General features: G+C 38.8%; 1 protein-coding gene across 7 annotated transcripts in view; it reads right to left on the bottom strand.

Annotated features, from left to right (window-relative positions):
- SNCAIP (synuclein alpha interacting protein) overlaps nucleotides 1-19,731 on the bottom strand; it is a 95,710-nt gene that overhangs the window by 20,401 nt on the left and 55,578 nt on the right. For all 7 annotated transcript variants that reach the window (XM_075527384.1, XM_075527383.1, XM_075527388.1 and 4 more), the window contains exons 4-7: nucleotides 12,758-13,620; nucleotides 10,908-11,087; nucleotides 7,720-7,833; nucleotides 2,274-2,399 (exon numbers count right to left, since the gene is read on the bottom strand). In XM_075527384.1, coding sequence (XP_075383499.1) covers nucleotides 2,274-2,399; nucleotides 7,720-7,833; nucleotides 10,908-11,087; nucleotides 12,758-13,620 — 1,283 coding nt within the window. The remainder of the gene's footprint in view (nucleotides 1-2,273; nucleotides 2,400-7,719; nucleotides 7,834-10,907; nucleotides 11,088-12,757; nucleotides 13,621-19,731) is intronic.

Consider the following 19,731-nt stretch of genomic DNA (forward strand, 5'->3'; position numbering starts at 1 on the left):
AAAATCAAGAACGGAGAGTTATGATCCTGCAGAAAGCAATCTTATAGTTTGGAACATGATAGGAGTGTCACCTGATCATAACCACAGTGAATGAGAGGGCCGGGGAATCACTGACAGCTTGTGACCCTCCATCTTTTGTACTGCCACTTATAATCTCTCTGCCTCCTTTATCACTTCTTTCTTTTTACCAGATTATTCACTGTACATTGCTTTAAATTAGACTATAAACTCACCGGGCAGAGGGCTTATTTTGTTTCACAGCACAACAAAACATCAGTTGCACTTAAGACTGTGAGGTGTTAATAACATTATATTTTATTGTATATTATTGTTAACATTGTATATTTTTGTTGTCATTAGATATTTTCATGATTTATTTCTCATGGCTTCACTTCAACACAAAACACTTGTTGATTTGTGTATTTATCTACAATAAAATAACCTTGAAAATTCTAAGCCATTTATTAAGTTTCATTCTTCATGGGGAAAGCAGGGCTATTCCCTTTTGGTTTAGTTTTATCCATCAAAAAAGCCTGCGGATGTCACCGCTCTGTTCAAAATCATCTACTCTCATTTCTCCTTCAAATGCATTGTACATCTTGATGAGGCACTGTTCAGTTAGCAACCCTAAGCACACACCCTACCACAACAGTACTCCCCATGAGTAAATCATAAACATTTCTTCTATCAACTTTTTTCCAACTGATCATAGCAATTTTCTGCAATACCATAATAAAAACACTAGATTTAGCATGGATGTCATGATTTGTTTATTTTATTCTCATAAGAGTTTGTACAGGGTCCATTCCTGACATCTTTAAAAGAAAGACATGTCCCATCAATGAGAAAATGCAGAGATGGTCATGTCCTCCAAATCTATTTGACTGTATTCTTTTCAAGTCTATTCTTTCAGCTCAACTGTCACCTGTTTTTCTTTTTTTATTGTGTGAGACTGGCTTTTATGGAGTTATGTCTTCTCTGTGTCCACATATATAAATAGACTGCTATAAAAAGCAGCTATGCATCTGTAGATTCAACGTAACAGTGTGCACAAATATATTTAGCTCTCTGAAGAGGTTAGTTAATGAGAATTGACTAGCTGTATTTCTTTTAGGGTTGAACTAATAAAAATCATCTGTATTTGCAGTGGCCTCAGAGGTGCTGTGGATCAGTTCATGTGTGGTAACGGGATTAGCGTGTTTAATGATATATATCTGAGTCCTTAGACTCTGAGAAGTACTATTCCTTCTTAGACATGTTTTCCTCCCCTACTTGACTTGATCACTTTGATTTCTATTTCTTGCCTTTCTGCCACGTGGTTATTTATTCTTTTATCTATTCTTCTCCAATGACTAATTTGTTTCTCAAATACCTTTCTGCAATCTCCTGGAATAATCTTATCATTATTTCTTCTCCAAACAGTTTTCACTCAAAGTGATGACAACACCCAATACTGAAATGTACTCCTGTGACTAATGGTTCTAGTAACTTTAATGGACAGAGGGTACATCTGCAATTCAACGCAAAGTTGAGATGCTTCACCTAGCCATCTAGTTCAACCCTACAGCTTTTTTGGTATGTCTGCATTGAACACTGGTACTGTACAGACGTTTCCAAACTGTTTTATTCAGATCTGGCTCCCAAAAGTACTATAGCTGTGTAAGCCTTCTCAGCACGACAAATTACCCTTTTCAGCAGCTCTATACAACAGAACTATATTGCTTTCCGTGGCCAAGCTGATTCATTGAGCATTAGTTAGAAATCACCATTACGCTGCATTGTTTAGCATAGATACATTCAAAGATTACAAGTCTGGAAAGGATGGTTTACTCAAGGCAGATATCCTTCAACATAGAAAAAACTTATCTGTTAGACTTCCCCTAAGCCAGAGAGCTACAACTATTCATTGGAAAAAGAAACAGAAGGAAAATATCGGAACAGTAAGAAGAGTACGCATATCTATGGCTGCCCTTTTGTAACATAAAAACATACACGCTAGCTGTTTATGTATAAACAATATAATCATGCTTTTTTCTTGCAATACAACAGTTACTTTAGGCTAACAATAGCATAATTGAGAACAGAATCCAAAAACCAGCTTTTTGGTATTTCAGTCTGAGCCCTGCTAGTTTAAAGTTTTTCCTTCTAGTATATTTTAATGTATCAATAATTATTCCCACTTGTAAGATCTCCTGTAATCATTTTAATGGTTATTGTCATTCAAGTCATTCAAGTTTGATGTAAAGAGGTTTCTGATATAGCTATCACTCTACCTGTATGCATCCCAGATAGCCATGTTGAGCAGCTATGTGAACAGCAGTATTTCCATCCTGGTCAACTTCATCCAGTGAAATCCCTTGTTCTTGCATAAACTGAAGAAGCCACAAAAGGATTTTCTCCTAGGGGGAGGGGGAAAGAGATGTCACAAAAGATAATAAATAATGAAAAGCTAAATGTACTAGAGGAATACTGGTACTGTCATCTGTTACTAATACTGTCCAATAATTTCTTGTTTCCAGTCTCTCTTAACTTTGTAGGAGTTAATGTATCATGGGTCTGCCTCTGGTTTTTTTTTCAAGGAAATAAACCAAAATACTTTGTTTTATAAAAAGACATAATAGGAAGAATATGAGTTCTGTAATACATTCTGAGAAATTGTACATTAAAAAGCTTGCATGCCTGTATCTTGGAGAGGAGACCTAAGGCAGAACAGCCTGTGTGTCAATCTGAAAATCAGCTTGTGAAATTTGGTGAAACTTCACAAGCCTCTTTGGAAAATTAAAACTGGAGTAATTGTAGATCACAGAGCTGAGCAGCTAGATTCTTCAAATCTATCATCATGCCCCAGCTCTGGGCTGTTGCGCAAGAGGAGAAGTAACACAACTAAAACCAGGAAATCTCTCTATCCTGAGCTCTCAGTGTATTGACTAATGGACCATTTGTGTGTGCCTGCATATTGGGAAGGATGGGGAGACTTGGACTGCAAAACTTGCAAGTCAAAGTCTGGAAGCCAAAACTGAGGTGCCAACTTAATTCTTTTTAACATCACTTTTTTTGTGTGTATGCAGGTGTAACACACATTTATATGGGTATTCTTTTCTAAGAATGGGGAGTTTATATAGGTGCGCTAAGCTTATTTTATTTCTTATTTTCCCCAGAAGGTTTATTTGGAAAAATCTTCTTCTTTCTAGGAACCTTCCATGCCTCTTCAGATTAGACTTCATTGTACCCTGCTGAATGTGATACATAATGAAAATCTAGAATAAATCTATAGATTACATAAAAAAGTGAGGTCCATTAAACGATAGCTGAATACAGCTGTACTCCCACTTTTTGCACCTGAAGAGCTGAAAAGAATAAATTTACTTTCTAGCTTAATTTTTTTTTAATGTAAACACATATTTTTTCTTATCTTCCATTGATATCTATCATGTGTTATACTGGCTAGGAGCTCTAGTTCAAAAGGGCTTTGTAGATTCTAGTGTTGGTGAGGCAAACACCAATGCACAAACTTAACCTGCAGCACTTCAGCAGCTTCAGTGATACATAAGCACATAATCACCCACAGTTGGATATGTGGGTCTGTAAGAGTGAAGTGTACCTAAATAAAACAGTACTGAAAGCATGTCTAGGATTCTGAGCAGTAATTGGGTAGGAAAGAGAAAGAATAAAAATGAGGAAAGGAAATTCTAGCTAGGAACCTTGGGTATAAACCTCTTTTCTTTGTATAAAAGTACCACAGAAATTTTAATGTCAAGGAAAAGGAGATGGATCCTCTGACTCACTTAGGTCTCCTCCAAATGATTCTGCCCATTCAAGCACCTGGATCTCTGCTTACTACTTCAGAGGGCTAGTCTGTCTGGAACTTATCTTGTTCGTATTTCCACTTTAACAGCAGTTTTGTTTTTATTACAGGGTGAAGGGATAGGTATTTTTACTTCTCCTTGGCTGGATGCCCAATCCAGCTGACAGCCAGCATGGAGAGATGACTTCAGATCACATATCCCTTTTAAAATACTTTTGAGCAATTTCTTGAGATGCCTGTGGTGTTGGCCAGAAGTGAAGAAGGATTACACTACTCCTATGAATTGCCCTTATGTTTTAATAATTAGAAGAAAAATATTTTAGCACAACTCCTCTGCAGAATTGGAAGACAACTATAGCTTTGAAATTATATATTTCTTTGGAACATAATAGGGACCAGAATGTTAAGCATGTTCTGTAATTTTATGATCACAATCAGCGTGGAGCAAATGATGCTTTCTAGTCATTTATTTTATCAACACAGAAATCAAGTGCCTGGATGGCTAAATGCAATCATCTGTACTTAGCACTGTCTGTGCATCAACTGATCACAGGCACAAAGTCAGAGGCCTACTCAAACAGTTTGTGTTTCTCTAAAATGACAATATTTTTTAGCAAATGTATCCTTGACCAAAAAAAAAAAAAAAAAGAAAACAACTGTTTTCTTCACTTACATGTAGGAAAAATGAAAACATGATAAATCAAAATATATCATATATCACTTCAGTAACACTCACATTATGTATTTGGAAAAAAAGTGTTCTTAGGAATAGGTTTATAGTCATCAACTCAATTTATTCAGACAAAATGAAGGATAATAAGAAAATTCATGAGATTAAGATAATGGAAAACAATCACATATTTGTTATGTAACAGGAACTGATAAATACTGATTAATTATTCAGTATATTTGACAATTTTAAGACCTACAATGGTCTTATGTTGTAGCAGTGGTTAACATCCCTCTGGCATATTCTAGACCTACAATAATTCAAACCTCCCTAAAAAAAGATTCTGGGAAAATGTCACAATACATAATTTCTGTTTTGGGACAGGCTGCAGACTTTGGCTCCATCAGCTGGCTTTTGAAGCAGAAAGAACAACTAACAAAGGCCATTTAAATCATTAAATGGACTACAAATGGAAGGATTCACATGGTGAAGAGTACTGACTCTACAGCTAATCCTAGCCCCATCACTCGGTATTAATTAAATAAGCTGCCCTTCCCAGTATCCCTTCACAGTAGAGGAGTAGAAGTAGTGAAAACAACACATTATCCTTGCAAAAATTACATTAGGCAGAAAGGCAAACATCCTGAGGTGCAAAAAAGGTGTGTTGTTAGGCATTTGCATATCTGAATGTCACACAATCCTCCCCACTGTGCTCTCCAGCACTACACCACTGCCAAATGGTGCACAGAACCCCTTCTTGGTCCTCAGTCATGCTGTAGCTCTTGTTCCCTGAAGCCCCCCTAGACTCTCTGGAGCTCAGAGGCAACAAACCCTTGGCATTCCCCACCCTCTGCCTCTTACCTCTGCAGTCCATGCTACCACAGCATCCGTGTTGGAAAGAAGTTACAGCCCTGTGAAGGTCTTAGTCAGGACTTACTATGTGCACCCAGGACTGCACCACCATCTCCTTCCTGCCACATGGTGACTATGCCAGACACAGCTGGTACACAATCTGCCATGTACCCCTGACTTATGCCTGGCATGGAGAGGCCTGTCAACAACCATGGTTGCTTCTTGCATAATCCCATGCTTAAAGAAGCCCTTGCTAGGAGGTATTCTGACCAGGCTACAGGTTGACTTTAAGCTCTTCTCCTCTTCCATCAGATGAATTTATGTGGTCCCTCTTTCATTGGACAACTGTAATATTGTTGAGACATCTCTGGAGACAGGCTATGACTGTGGTTTGATGACCTTTAACACAGGAGCTTTGCTACGAACTCCCTTTTGCTGCCCATTCTAAATGATATTTATTGAAGAAAAATATGGTGCGCATGCCTAATGCCTGGGGAAACAATGGATGGACTGACTGTTTTAGAAAATGATTCAATAACAGGTCTTCCTTCTAAAAATATTACTCTTGTAATTCTGCCAAGACCAGTGTTTACATGGATTATCTCTCATGTAAGTAATGGCAAAATAAATTAAAGCTTCAAGGATAGCGCCAACTACACATTTGGATTTTTCAAAGTTTTTTTTTCTTAACACAGTTGGGTAAGATAGTCTGGCATCCCTTCAGCCTCAACATTCCCTCATGTTTGCAAGATGTTTATGGTTTCTAAAAAAAAAGATAATTGACATTACATGTGAACTTTCTTTGGCATTCAGCTAACTAAGAAAATTTGGCAGCAATTTACATATCACCTTTTTAAATTTCACGGGTGGCTGATTGTAGCTGGTGTTTCTTAACTGGTAGAGCTTCCGTCCTGCTCTGAAAAGAGTCTAGATAAAGTGTGCCAGATCTGTTCCTGGCAGTAGACAGCACAGCTCACTGAAAAAAACCAAAGCTTCACTGGATTTGGTTTGTATAAATATCTTTAGCGATGAGGAAAAAATTAGGCTAATCAATTGAAGATATGAATGTAAGTTCACGTGAAACTTTCTCTTCCAAACTTTTTCTTCCCGGTAGCAAACACGCCTTTCTGAAATCCAGTTCTGATCTGGCCCCCAGCCTCCCTATATTCAGTGCTACGTTTACAGGCCAAACTGGCTACAGAAAGCAGGACATAATCAATCAGCATATCCAGCAGGGTCGTAACTTGCACCAGTAACATCTGCATAGGAGGTGAGTGGAGAAAAGGCAATGGAGGTCTTCGCACAGCATGAAAACAAGGGTGTCTGTGTGTGTACGGAAACAGCAGGAGAAAGGGTAGACTTCCAGCTCCATAGCCTTCCAAACCTGCCTCCTCTCTTTCCCTCCCCCTCCAGTAAATTCATGCTTGGACAGGATCAGTTAACAGCAGAAACATGCCACGATAATTGTATGGCATAGAATGAGACAACCACACTTGTACAGGAAAGAAAAAGATAATTTTCTTAGTGGTTACATTTCGCGTGTTCTCTCTTAACAAGTAAGAGAAAAAAAAGCATTAGCACAAAAATAGTGGGTTTTCTGCATTTATCCTTAATGTCTGTGGAAGAAACTGGGTGATAAAGTGGCCCATCTGCCAAAGAGATTAGAGAAGAATAACTGATCACTATTCCTTGCGTAGCAGAACCTGGAGAAGGTTCTCTGAAGAGGGGTTATTGCAAGGTCTGCTTAGGAAAAACAGACTTTGTGGGAAGAGAATGCGGTGCGATTAAGTGGTATATGTTTCCCCAGACATTAGCAAAGCACCGAAATGCTGTACTTCTGTGGTTCCCCATCATTAAATTTATAGATAAGTTAGGTGTGGAACAGGATTAGTTTACAACGTATTTTTATACGTAATTCTCAATAAAACTGGCTAGAGCTAGACAGATGATGTTCAAGTTTCACCACACTCCACTTCACTGCCAATATACCGAATTCTTAAACTGTCACAATTTGCCAAAATTTTTTGACATTAGTCTCTCCTGGAACAAGAATGTGAACTATCCCAAAATGTTTGATGATTTTCTGATGTGTTCTAGGAGTTCCCTAATGATCATGACAGCTAATCTCCCTAGATGTTCTTGGGATTAATAGATTGGCCTAATGTGCCAGCTAATCTTCTCCTAGCGATTACTTAAAGCTTAAAAAAAAAGAAGACTTAAGAGGGAAAATACTGAAAAAAATACACAGATTAAGTAGGAAAAGATTTTGCTATATTTGAACTAATTAAGAACACCTGTAATTAGAAGCCACAAAATGATAAAGATGCTTTAAATTGAAATTCTTATATATGCATCTAAATAATCTATTTGAAAAAGTAAATGAAAGTCATACCTGGCCATAGCAACCTGCATAATGAATAAGGCTTGGATGGTCTTTTGAGCAACTTAATTCTGCGATAGCTTCTGTTTCGCTCACCATCCACCGAACGCACTCCAGCTGACCATTCTAAACAAATTAAAAAAAAATTTAAATACCAGCTCTTTCAGTTCTAAACACATCTACAAACAGAGAAAAGCTTATCAGAATTATTAAAGTGTTATGAAATTCCAGTTTGTTTGAAAATGTGTTCTTTTATCCGCTCTCACGTAATGCACTTGTTTATCTTGCTGTCCTGCATCAATTATAGTTTGGCTATTGATTACAGCAAAATGGGCAATGTGAAAGTGGCAGCCAAATAGTATTACATACACAATCTGGCGCCGACTCTCAGATTGTTCAGAGCAAAACCACAGCTCTGTTTCCATCACTTGTACAGCAAGGCTCAATGACTAAATGAGATGATTTGCTGGAGCAGAGTGAACAGTTTCCCTACAAACTTAAGTCCAAATGCAGTTTCCTAAGTTATTCCTACATATGTAGTATCTGAACACCTAATCCTCATGCATTAGGACCTGTCTGCAACAGATACCGTTCAAACACAAACAAGAAGGTGGTTCTTGCCCCGAACACCTTTTACAGCCTAGTTTCAAGATTCCCAAGCTGCTGTGCACACTCCCAGTAGTCTGCAAGTTACTGTGAAGTGGGATGTTGATACTGTGGAAACAGATGAACATACTCTTCAGAGCATGCTTGTGGCCCAGTATAAAGGCAAGAGTTTTCAGCAGCTTCTCTTGCTGCAGCTGCTTTTCAGAGATGGTACCTTGGTAAATGCAATTTGGCATGACCTACATTCCGGCCTGCTCTTACTTCATTTTTCAACTTTCATGTTCATAAAGGCTATTATATTCTTCATAGCTGAAACAAATATTTCAATTGCTCAGTCAAAACCTCACAGAGGTCAACATACGTAACATAAAAAGCTCTTTGGGTGCATCAGATGGGAAAAGCTATCATGAGAAGGAAAGAAATATCCATTCCAAGTTTCATTTTTATTTTTATGAAAAGAATGAGAAGAATGTAATAAATATTAACCCATTTAATATTATATGGGAGAAACAAAAATTGGAATAAAATTAATTTGATATTTGTCTTATTCCTTCCATATGTAATATATGGATATAAACACAAAAATGCACGCCATTTTACTTTACTTACTTTCCTCTATTTCTCTCAATTTCAGTAATGAAGTAAAACAATGAAAGTACTTGTATTCTTTTTATTACACTAGAAAAATCCTCATCATCATATTTGGGTTCAAATATTAGTAAGCGTGACTAACTAATAATTTTTTATTTTGTTTTCCTGTGTATCACAACAGAGTAAAATATTTTTGTATTTTCAAAATTAAGGTAAAGAATTAATAAACTTACGTACCTGCTAAATAAGATAATTTTGCTAATGTGGAAAGGATTTCTCCACAGTTAGTTAAAATCAACTATCAGTATGACAGTGCGACTGGCCATAACATACTGCTCGATTTTCACTCTCTAGCCCATAGCTCAAGGTCAGAAAGAGGTCTTAAATCAAAAGAATTAGTTTTAATTAATCCATTCCTTACTGAGAAATGTTATGCATTATCACTAAATTGTTGAAATTGTCTTCCATGGAAATTTATGTTCCTGCATACAAGTTTTCTTCCATTCTCATAGTCATCATTCTTGTGGAATGTATGTGCATGTCCCGCAGGGTATAACATTATGGGAGTTACAATGGTATAAAGTAAGAGCAAGAAGAATAAAGTCCATTCTATCAGTGTGCAAAACCACTTTGGGAGTACGGATCAAGATCTACAAAGTTTAGTTATGCCAGATTACTTCAAGCCTCTTGCAAAAATTTGCAACGTCGCAGGACAAGTCCAGCCATGCAGGTCATCATTAGAAACACTTGGGCCTGAGCACGCTCTCTTACATGAAGAACTCCATTACATTTACACACTTCTCTGTGAATGTCAGAGCATGCTCAAGTATTAGAGAAACTAAAGGAACCAATTATTAAAAAAGCCAACCTTTCTGGAGAAAAAGACAAAAGGTTTTATTGGCTTATAAACACATTATATACCTAGGTTGAAAAACAAGAAAGAAAACTATTTACAATTAAAATTGTAAGACTTTAAATTGGCAGACTGTAACTATTCAGTTTGGACACAGGCCAAGGTATTGAAGCTAAATACCTTACTTTTATAACAGCATTTCATTAGTACAACTAGATGTCAGTTTAATTTTATATTCATATGGCTTGTCCCAGAAAAACCAAAAAAACCCAACCCTGAAACCTGCACCAGGGCCCTAGGTCATTGAAATGGCGTCTCAAAGACACAAACGTGCAGGTTGGAATCCACCAGTCCCCTGTCAGTTTCTAAAGTTTTCCCAAGAAGCAAATAACAATAAAACCCCGGAAGAAACAGAAACTGTTGTATTATATTTCACCCCTTTCCTTGTTTCTTCTTAAGGTACTTAGTGGCTAAAAGGAATGGCATTCAACCATTCAGTCTCACTTACTAAAGAACCAGAATCAGTATGGTTACATTATCAGTGTTCCTGTACACCACTGTGTTTTATTTTAGTGCAGCAATACCAATAATTTTCACATTTTCCTACACAATAGGTTTTCCCGTAAGCTTTGACATTAATTTTTGCAGTTTCTGACAGGTTGTTCTGTAACATGTACATTTTAACTTTGATGTGGTTGTTCTAGACACCCAAGAAGTTTCACCTCCAGATGTGGATCAGAGATTTTTTATGCTTTGTAAACATGTTCTCACACTTGTCTTACAAGATTATACCTGTATTTGTGAAAAACCAAGAAACTGTTATGCTCTCTAAAGAAACAACTGAGTCTGAGTTAAATGGACGTTCATTTAAATATAACAATCTTTTTTAGAGTCAGTTAACTGATTTAAAAATGAATGTATATGCATTGACAACAATGTATAAAATGTCGGTGTTAAACAGCTGATATTGTATCCTGCATAGTAATCCATTTTTGTTTGCTTATGTGGTACCAGCCAACAGTTCTTTTTGTTCTCACTTAACAAAACACTTGAAAAATAACGTCCTGCTGGATGTATTACTTACTGCCACCACAGAAAGAAACTAAATGACCTTTATGTCACATTACAGTATAGACAGAGACTAAGTTACCTTTATTGCTAATCCAGCTGGAGTTAGCTGCTCAATGTTTCGTTCATTCAAACAGTCTTCACCCATCAAAGAAGTGAGATGCTGCAGGCATTCTGCATGTCCCTTTGATGCTGCTACGTGCAACAGATTGTTGTCACATTCATCATGGATCTTATCCAGATTATCTGCTGCTAAATGTGGCTGTTAAAAACGGCATCATGTTAGTTACAACTAAGGATAAAAAGATACACAGAACATTAAGCCTCACAGCCCAAGACACAAGCCAAATACAAAGTTGTTTCCCCTTAGGCATGTTCTTTTATAACTCAAAACCAGGAGCTTTTCACTTCACTCTACAGAACCTGGCTACTATTAGCAAAAGGATAGAGGTGGGATGCTCACTGGCTTGATTCACTGTGTAGTTTCTCTCCTTCTCATGCAATTGTCATACAACAGGGCAAGATCTTGAGTAGCTTTAAATCCTTGTACTAGTTTGATCATGAAGTAGCTGCAAAAATACCCACAAGTTCATAATTTCTGTCTATTTTCTGTTTGGTTTCTCTCCTTTTTATTTTTTGGGGGGGCATTATATTGATGAGTAATTGAACAGAAAACATTCATGACTCCTAAAAAAAGTTCCTGATTAATTTTGTTCATCACAAAAGTGGCATCTTTTGTTAAACACAATCTAAAATGTAGTTAAAACACATGACAGAAGATTTTTATTTGATAGCTTGTTTCCATGAAAAAATGTGTTGGAATACGAACCCAAAGTACTACACAACCATGACCTAATATACTATTTCTGCCCAAATCTATTTTTGAGACAAAACAATTGGATTGAGAAACTCCAGAAGGAAAATGGAATACGGAAGACAGAGTTAAGGAGTAGCAATGATAAGTTCCTAGAGTTGCGCAGACTTGCCAGAGCACTGTTTGATGAGTCTACTTCATTCAGAGGTTTTGACCTGTTTGAAAAAAATATGCATTTTCTTTCAATCCACCTGCCTATGATGACCTCTTTTTCCCCCCCAATTCCTATTTCAGGGTGAATTTAATTTGCTTTTATTTCTTACTGAGCAATCTAATATTCTCTTCTGCCTCTGTCTAGTCTTTGAATATCTGCCTTTGTTCTTGCTACTTTAACAGCACGCCTTTGTGCTTGAGCTAGACTGGTAAACAGAGAAGCTAAACAAAATTCTAACAAAAACAGTTCTTATACATACACTGTGCCCCCACCAGCCATTCTGAGTGGAGATCACATGCTCTGCATCATTGTGTTAACTTGCATCTAGTTACTTTGGAAACCATCATTGATAGTGCCTGATCACAGTGCTAGAATTTACTAAAAAACTTCATATGGGTCAGAGGCCAATGAGGCTTTAGAGAAAGCTCCTGCCTGAGAATGCTGCTGCAACAAGACAGCATAAACACTCCTGAATAATAATCAGAATACAACAGAAGCCCCTCTGTTCCCATCATCAGCCTCTAAATAACAACTGAGGTAAACCAGCAATAATTGAACAAAGCGACCCACAAATGTTGTGAAAGGCAAAACTCAATTAAGGTTTAAATTCGGTATTTAAGTGATCTCAATAGTTAAAACGCCTGCCTTCTATATGATTTTGGTGTACTGCATAAACTAGCAATCTTGGCCACGTGTACATAAAACTAGTATCTTGGTTCTGCTACATATTTGATTTAAAGATTAAAACTTTCCCTTTGGAAGCCCATATGCTCAATTTCTAAGGAGCGCACAAGATAAAAGGGGCAGTGGTTCAAAATAAGCACTTCATCAGCTTTGCTGGCTTAATAAACCACATCACAGATCGCCCTTATTCTATGTGTTTTATGAAAAAGATAATACTTACCAGTAAAGATATTTGGCCTTCCTTTACAATGTTTAAGATGCTCTTAATTTTTTTCACCTCTTCGCTCCTCTCTTCTGGGCCCCCTGCACTGCTCCAGTTCATACTCAGTTCCTCTAGCTGCTTGCTTTCTGCCCCTGCCGTCTGCAGGTGGAAAGTCCTCAGGTGGCAGTTTGGCATAGTCTTCTCAGTTTTGTGAGCATGAGGATCAACAAATGTCCTGCTGAGGAAGCCCTTACCCTGGGCTTCAGATTCATGGGCTGAGCTACACTTAACTAAAGGCTGGGAAAGCTCTAATTCTTCTGTTAAATGCTTGTGCTGATCAAGGACAATGGGCTGCGTTTTTCTCAGCTGAGAGCCTTTCACAGGAGACAGCACACAGAACTGCGTCCCGCCGGCAGGCGAGCTCTCTGTGTTCCCTGCAGAGCAGGTCTTGCCACTAAGACCATTCACTGTTGAACATAAACCCAAAAGTTTTTTCTCAGGAGCTACCTTTGTAAAAGGAACAAGTTGCTGGCTTGATTTAATATAAGGCACATCCAAAATTTCATCCATATCCAGGTCATAGTGCTCCAGCTCCCCAAGCAGAACAGCGGGCTCAATGTTTTTGCTTTTAAGGCTCTCTCCTTCTCCTGGGCTCTGGTCATCATTTGGAGGTGCAGATTGAGAATCAGTGCCTTTCTGATATTCTCCCTTCTGGTTCTTCTGGTCATCACTTTCATTGTTCTCAGAGCTTTCTGGCTGGTGCTTTAATGGGGAAACCCTCTTCACTGGTCTGAATTTATTGCACACATCTGCAATTCCTGTTGGTTTCTGTGCATTTCCGATAAGAGTTGAGACTCCACAGTTCCAGCTGCTGCTGGAAACTAGAGAAATAGAGGAATGTGATTTAGGAGTGATTACTACCAGACGTGTGATATGATATAGCATGCTTTAAAGATATACCTGGCCAAACACCGGAAACAAGAATTACATGGTAACATGCCACATTCATATCTAAGCAGATTTAATGGCATCCCTATCAAAAAAGCTGAAGAATTTGACACTCCAGAAAAGAAACTTTCTTCAAATGGGATATACATTGTAATCACTTAGAAATAATTTTAATCAAGTAATGGACATCAATAAGAGCCGAGTGGTGTTTACAGAGGTCCTGCCCAACTATGCTAGTTTGCACTCTGCTTTTTTTTATCGCACAGAGACACATCACAAGAGTAGGATGCTTTTCCGGGAGGTCAACAAAAGGGACAGTCAAAACTTTTTAGAGGATTTATTTTAACAACAGTAACAACAATTTAATTTTTAAGGCCAGTTATCTCTGGGAGATGTATTTTTCATTCAAGAACTGGAAAGTCATATGAACAGTGACTGAGAGCTGGAACTGTTCAGCCTGGAGAAGAGACGGGGCAGGAGGAATCTTATCCTTGTGTATAATTACATGATGGGAAGTAATGAAGAAGGGGGAGTGAGGCTCTTCTCCATGATGCCCACTGACAGGACAAGAGGCAACGGGCACAAAGTGAAACACATGAAATTCCATGTGAACACAACACTTTTTTACTGTGAGGGTAGTCAAACACTGGCACAGGTTGCCCAGAGACATTGTGGAGTCCTCATCCGTGGAGATACTCAAAATCTGACTGGACACAGTTCTGGGCTTAACCTGCTCTAGCTGACCCTGCTTAAGCTGGGGCGCTGGACTAGATGTGGTCCCCGCCAACCTAAATGATTTTGTGATTCTCTGATCTGAAAATTAAGCCTACTTATTCAGGTATGATGTTTCCTTTTCCACTTTGCCTCTCTCTATATGTTGGTCTTCTCTGTCAAACTTTCCATCCCTTATATATATAATGTGTATATATATATATATACACACACACATATATGTGGCTCTGGACCTTCCAGACCATTATTTCAGTGCACTGCAGGATATGGAGTTTGACCAGTGAATCTGACTTGCAGAGAAGAAAGGGAGCTCAAAGCACCTGAACTCTTAATCCTACTGAACTTGAACTCAATCCTACTGAACCTGCAGTCTTTCACACAGTCCCAGCTGGTGATATTTACGATCTCCATAATCAGTGGAACTCTGGCAAAGAGTTTTCCTTATTTTGTTATTTTCAGTTGAGGGACAGCACTAAAACCACTAAAACCTTTAGGCAGTTTCTATGCCCCTTTCAATGTACACTAAGAGTTAATGCATTCTGAAACTCAAGAATACTGTTTAAACAAAGCAGATTTATTACACGTGCTAACTGCATATCAGTGGGATCTAATTTGTGGTCAAAACACACAATTTGCCATGAACACCTTCCTAAGGAAACAGATATATACACTTTCAGTGCAACATTAATGTCTGAAGTGAAAGATTAGTATAGCTTAGTAGTTTTGGATGTCTGAAAATTACCTTAATACTTTTGGAAGCGCTTAAGAATTTATTTCCGAAGAAGAAATAAAAATAATAACAATCAAAAGGCATGTAACTTAGTGGGCCAATACAAAGAACGCACTGTACTGACTTATTTATGTATTGTATAAGATTCTAGGTTCAAAGGCCTACACTTTTACGTTGGTTTTATTTACATGTGAAATTTTTTCCAAGTGATACAGGGAAATGGATACCATATGTTTCCCAGCTGTTTTGTTCTGACAGGAACTATTAAGCACTCAGTATGGAAATGAATTCTGTCTGAGTTTTATGAAAACACTGCTTTCAACACAGGGGTCTAGACAGAGGAAAAGGCATCAACATTTTGTTTGTCGTCACTGTATTTAAGCTTACATTTATTTTGTTGCTTGGCTTTCTCCACTTTCTAACCTTAATAACGTGCATTTACATAAACCACTGATGATAAAATTGTAAAATCGGACACTGCGAAGAAGCAATGACCTTTGTTACAAATCTGTCTTGGATCATTGTAAAGTCATGTATTTCTCTTTTCTTTCACCACAGTTAGAGCAGAGTAAGGTACTTCCATTTTTTCATTGTTTTTCTTCCCAACATCTCTTTATAAACACTGTTTTTCCAGAAAACAAACCAGAACACTGAGAACAGTTAGCAATATTTTTACTGACTTACAAATTTATTCTTCCCTTAACTGGGATGACAAATTTACACTGCATTTAATAAAGGATTAGAATATAGCATTTAACCACATAGCAGTAGGGAAGAAAGCAAGTCAGACTGGTAGACACAATCCTTCTTTGTGCTATTTTCTACTTGGGTGCTGTATAGGCTGCATCAGTGCTTAGGCAGTTACAGCATGGTTTCCCCCTATACAACACTGAAACCACAGGCCAGAGTGGACCAGGGCATGGCTTGAATCTCTTCCGTTCTGTTTTCTGATGCTTGTTCCCCGAAGAAGCAAAAACAAGTGCTGCCTATGCCCTCCAAAGCAAGAGCACAGCAGGAGTTATGCGAGCAGTCTTCAACAGCTGCTCCAGGGGAAAAGCCTCTTGCTCATCTCTCCATACTTATGAACTCAGGCAGGGGCCATCAACATTCAGGGTCAATAAATACTGTTTGATTCTTTTACAACCAACAGTAAAGGATGGTCTGAGCTTAGGGCAGGGGACTAGAATGTGGAGCAGCTAACCTGATTCCAGAATCTGACAAATAATTCTGATATAATCTGGGATAAGCCATATCTCTTCTGTGCACCAGTATCTCCTATGTAAAAAGGCGATGATGAAATTTTGCTTCCAACTATGTTGTCAAAATTATTTCTTTAACTTGTATTCACTAATATGAGAGATTTGCATGAGCCCGTTGTTGTGTTGCTGAAGTAAAAAGAGAGAGGAACACAAAAACTAGGGAGACTTCATTCACATCAGTAAGAAATTGTCATGCTGTCGGATAGACCTGAAGTGCCAAAGCATTTCCTTGGCACTAAAGAAAAAAGTATCTGATGAAAACCTGCAAGGGTCAAACCTGCAAAAGTATTCTTCACAATATATTGTGCTCCACGCTCTTCTTGAGGAATAGAAAATGCAAAATGGGAATAAAGAGGCCTGTAGGCTTATTTATAGGGTCACTTATTTATTTATTTATAGATGTCCTAGAACTACTGGGGGCCAATAATCAGAAGAGGGGACAATTAGGAAGCAACTTCTCTTGCAATTCAATCACATCATCAGATTTTATTTTAGAAACCAAAATTTACCTTGAACTTTCTAAAAACGATCAATATAACATGTTTCCAATTGGAAGCATTTGTTGACTTCAGAGTATTTTTCAACATCGTCTCTGTCTCTAGGGCATGGGGAGGTGAGAGGGGGAGTTTTACCTGGTATACGAGCATCTGTAAAATTATAGGGTAACTATATGAGTTTTGTCCAACCATTAAGACTACCTCATGCACAGATGAAACTTTACCCTTGTGACAGGCAGATTCTGTGATACAATCTAATGCCAAACATCAGAATACCTTTAAATTGTCCTGCGTATAATCAAAATAACAAAGGACTCAGCTTTTACTTCAGCTCTACAAGGAAACTACTACTGAAATTGATTGCTGGAGTGCGTGCAAGAGCCTGCCCCCCTGGCATATGGGTACACTAACATTCTTTAAATGATGATGGCTTCATGAAGTTTACAGCACTGGTGACACAAATAGGAAGTGGCAAAAGGCTGTATATCACCCATCAGTACCATTACAAAATGAACTGACCATGCTGCAGAGTGGTATTTGTAGACGTCACTATGCCAGATCTTCATGAACCCAGAATGACTCACATTCAAAGAGCACTCACTGACTGAGGAAATGGTTAAACTCCTAACAGTGTGTTTCTGTCACCATCACCATGGACTCATTTAGGTTTATGCTTTGACCAATGTTCTGTAGTCATGAACGCTGCTGTTGAACAGCTGGGACATACAACACGCAGTGATGCAGGCAAGCAGGAAAATGGATGTAAAGACCCGAGTCATTTGCAGGTCAGTTGGCAATTGAGTCCATGTTGCTCTACTAGGTCACTTGACACCTACACACCGGTTTAACAGGAATGAAAGAGAGTATCAATTCACTCCTGTTCTTCTGTAGGGGACAACCAGTGATGCCCATGGCTATGCTACACCCCTCAATGAAATCCTTGAGCCTTTTTAGCTTGCTATCTCTGTTCCTTCTCAGGATGGAGAGCAATACCCTATAGTCAACTGAGTTGAACCACTGTCCAGGAGAAAAACTGGAAGACTTCCCTTTATCCAAACAGTTATCAGTCATCAGTGCCATTAATGCTTCCACCTAATGACCTGACCTGCATCCAGACTGTGCTAACTCTAGATTCTCTGTATTTCACCCTTTGTTTTCTATGAACTCCATACCTGTGCAGTCACAAACCACAGTAAAACTGTGAGTAATGGAGAACAATACACTGCTTGGGCCCTGGAGCTGATAGTCCTGGACTATGGTAAGAGTATCTGCTGATTTTATCATGCCTGATAGATCTTTCGATGGTTTATGAACCTCTGAGGTTGAATCACAGTTATTTCTTGCTGACGAAGAAGTGGGAGCACTATGGTTGCTTGCCTAATAACACTTCCCCAAAGTAACTTGGTTGCAATGTTCTTTATTGCAGCATTCATTTGGAGAATAGGTCCTTGAGCAATCCCATGTAAATGGAACTGCTCTGAGCACAGGGAGGTGGACAAGATGGCCTTCAGAGGTGCCTTCTATCTTAAGTTATGCTATGATGAAGACGTAACCACCCTGAAAAAACACCACTTGCCTGCAGGCAGTAGAAAGACTGGAAACGAAGTGCAAAACTGACAGAGACAAGAGAAGACACTGTTTGGGGGTGTCATGGTTTAACCCCAGTCGGCAACTAAGTACCACACAGCTGCTTGCTCACCCTCCGCCCTCCCAGTGGGATGGGGGAGAGAATCAGAAAAGCACAAGTAAGAAAACTCGTGGGCTGAGATAAGAACAGTTTAATAATTGAAATAAAATAATAATTGAATAAATAATAATAACAATAACAATAATAATAATAATGAAAAGGAAAATAACAAGAGAGAGTGAGAAGAACAAAACCCAGGGAAAAACAAAAAAATAAGTAATGCAACCACTCACCACCCGCTGACCGATGCCCAGCCAGTCCCCGAGCAGCGATCGCTGCCCCCCGGCCAACTCCCCCCAGTTTCTATACTGAGCATGAGGCCATATGGCATGGAATAGCCCTTTGGCCAGTTGGGGTCAGCTGTCCTGGCTGTGCCCCCTCCCAGCTTCTGGTGCACCTGGCAGAGTAGGGGAAGCTGAAAAGTCCTTAACTAGTGTAAACTTTACTTAGCAACAACTAAAACATCAGTGTGCTATCAACATTATTCTCATCCTAAATCCAAAACACAGCACTATACCAGCTACTAGGAAGAAAATTAACTCTATCCCAGCCGAAACCAGGACAGGGGGCTTTTACCTCACGACCTTGTCAGCATGCACTTGGAAAATCCCAGTACACAATACTGGGAGGTACTCTCTGCCCTTGCTGACAACACAACAAGAAGCTTCTTGCCATTTAGGCTTCAATTGTTTACCCTCTAAAAAGGGTAAAGAGGAGGACCTTGGGAACTACTGACCAGTCAGCTTCACCTTTGTGCCTGCAAAGATCATGGAACAGATCCTCCTGGAAGCTATGTGAAGGCATACGGATGACAGAGAGGTGAGTAGAGACAGCCAGCGTGGCTTTACCAAGGGAAAATCATGCCTGACTAATCTTAGTGGCCTTCTGCGATGGAGTGACTGCATCAGTTGACAAGGGAGGAGCTACTGATGTCATCTATGTTGACTTCTGTAAGGCCTTTGACATGGTCCCTCACAACATTCTTGCCTCTAATTTGGAGAGATAGGTTTAATGGATGGACTATTTGATGGAAAAGGAATTGGCTGGATAGCCACACCCGAAGAGTTGCAGTCAACAGCTCAATGTCCAAATGGAGATTAGTAATGAGTGGTGTTCCTCAGGGACTTGTATTGGGACTG

Source organism: Mycteria americana, chromosome Z (assembly GCF_035582795.1).
Source record: "Mycteria americana isolate JAX WOST 10 ecotype Jacksonville Zoo and Gardens chromosome Z, USCA_MyAme_1.0, whole genome shotgun sequence".
NCBI lineage: Eukaryota > Metazoa > Chordata > Aves > Ciconiiformes > Ciconiidae > Mycteria > Mycteria americana.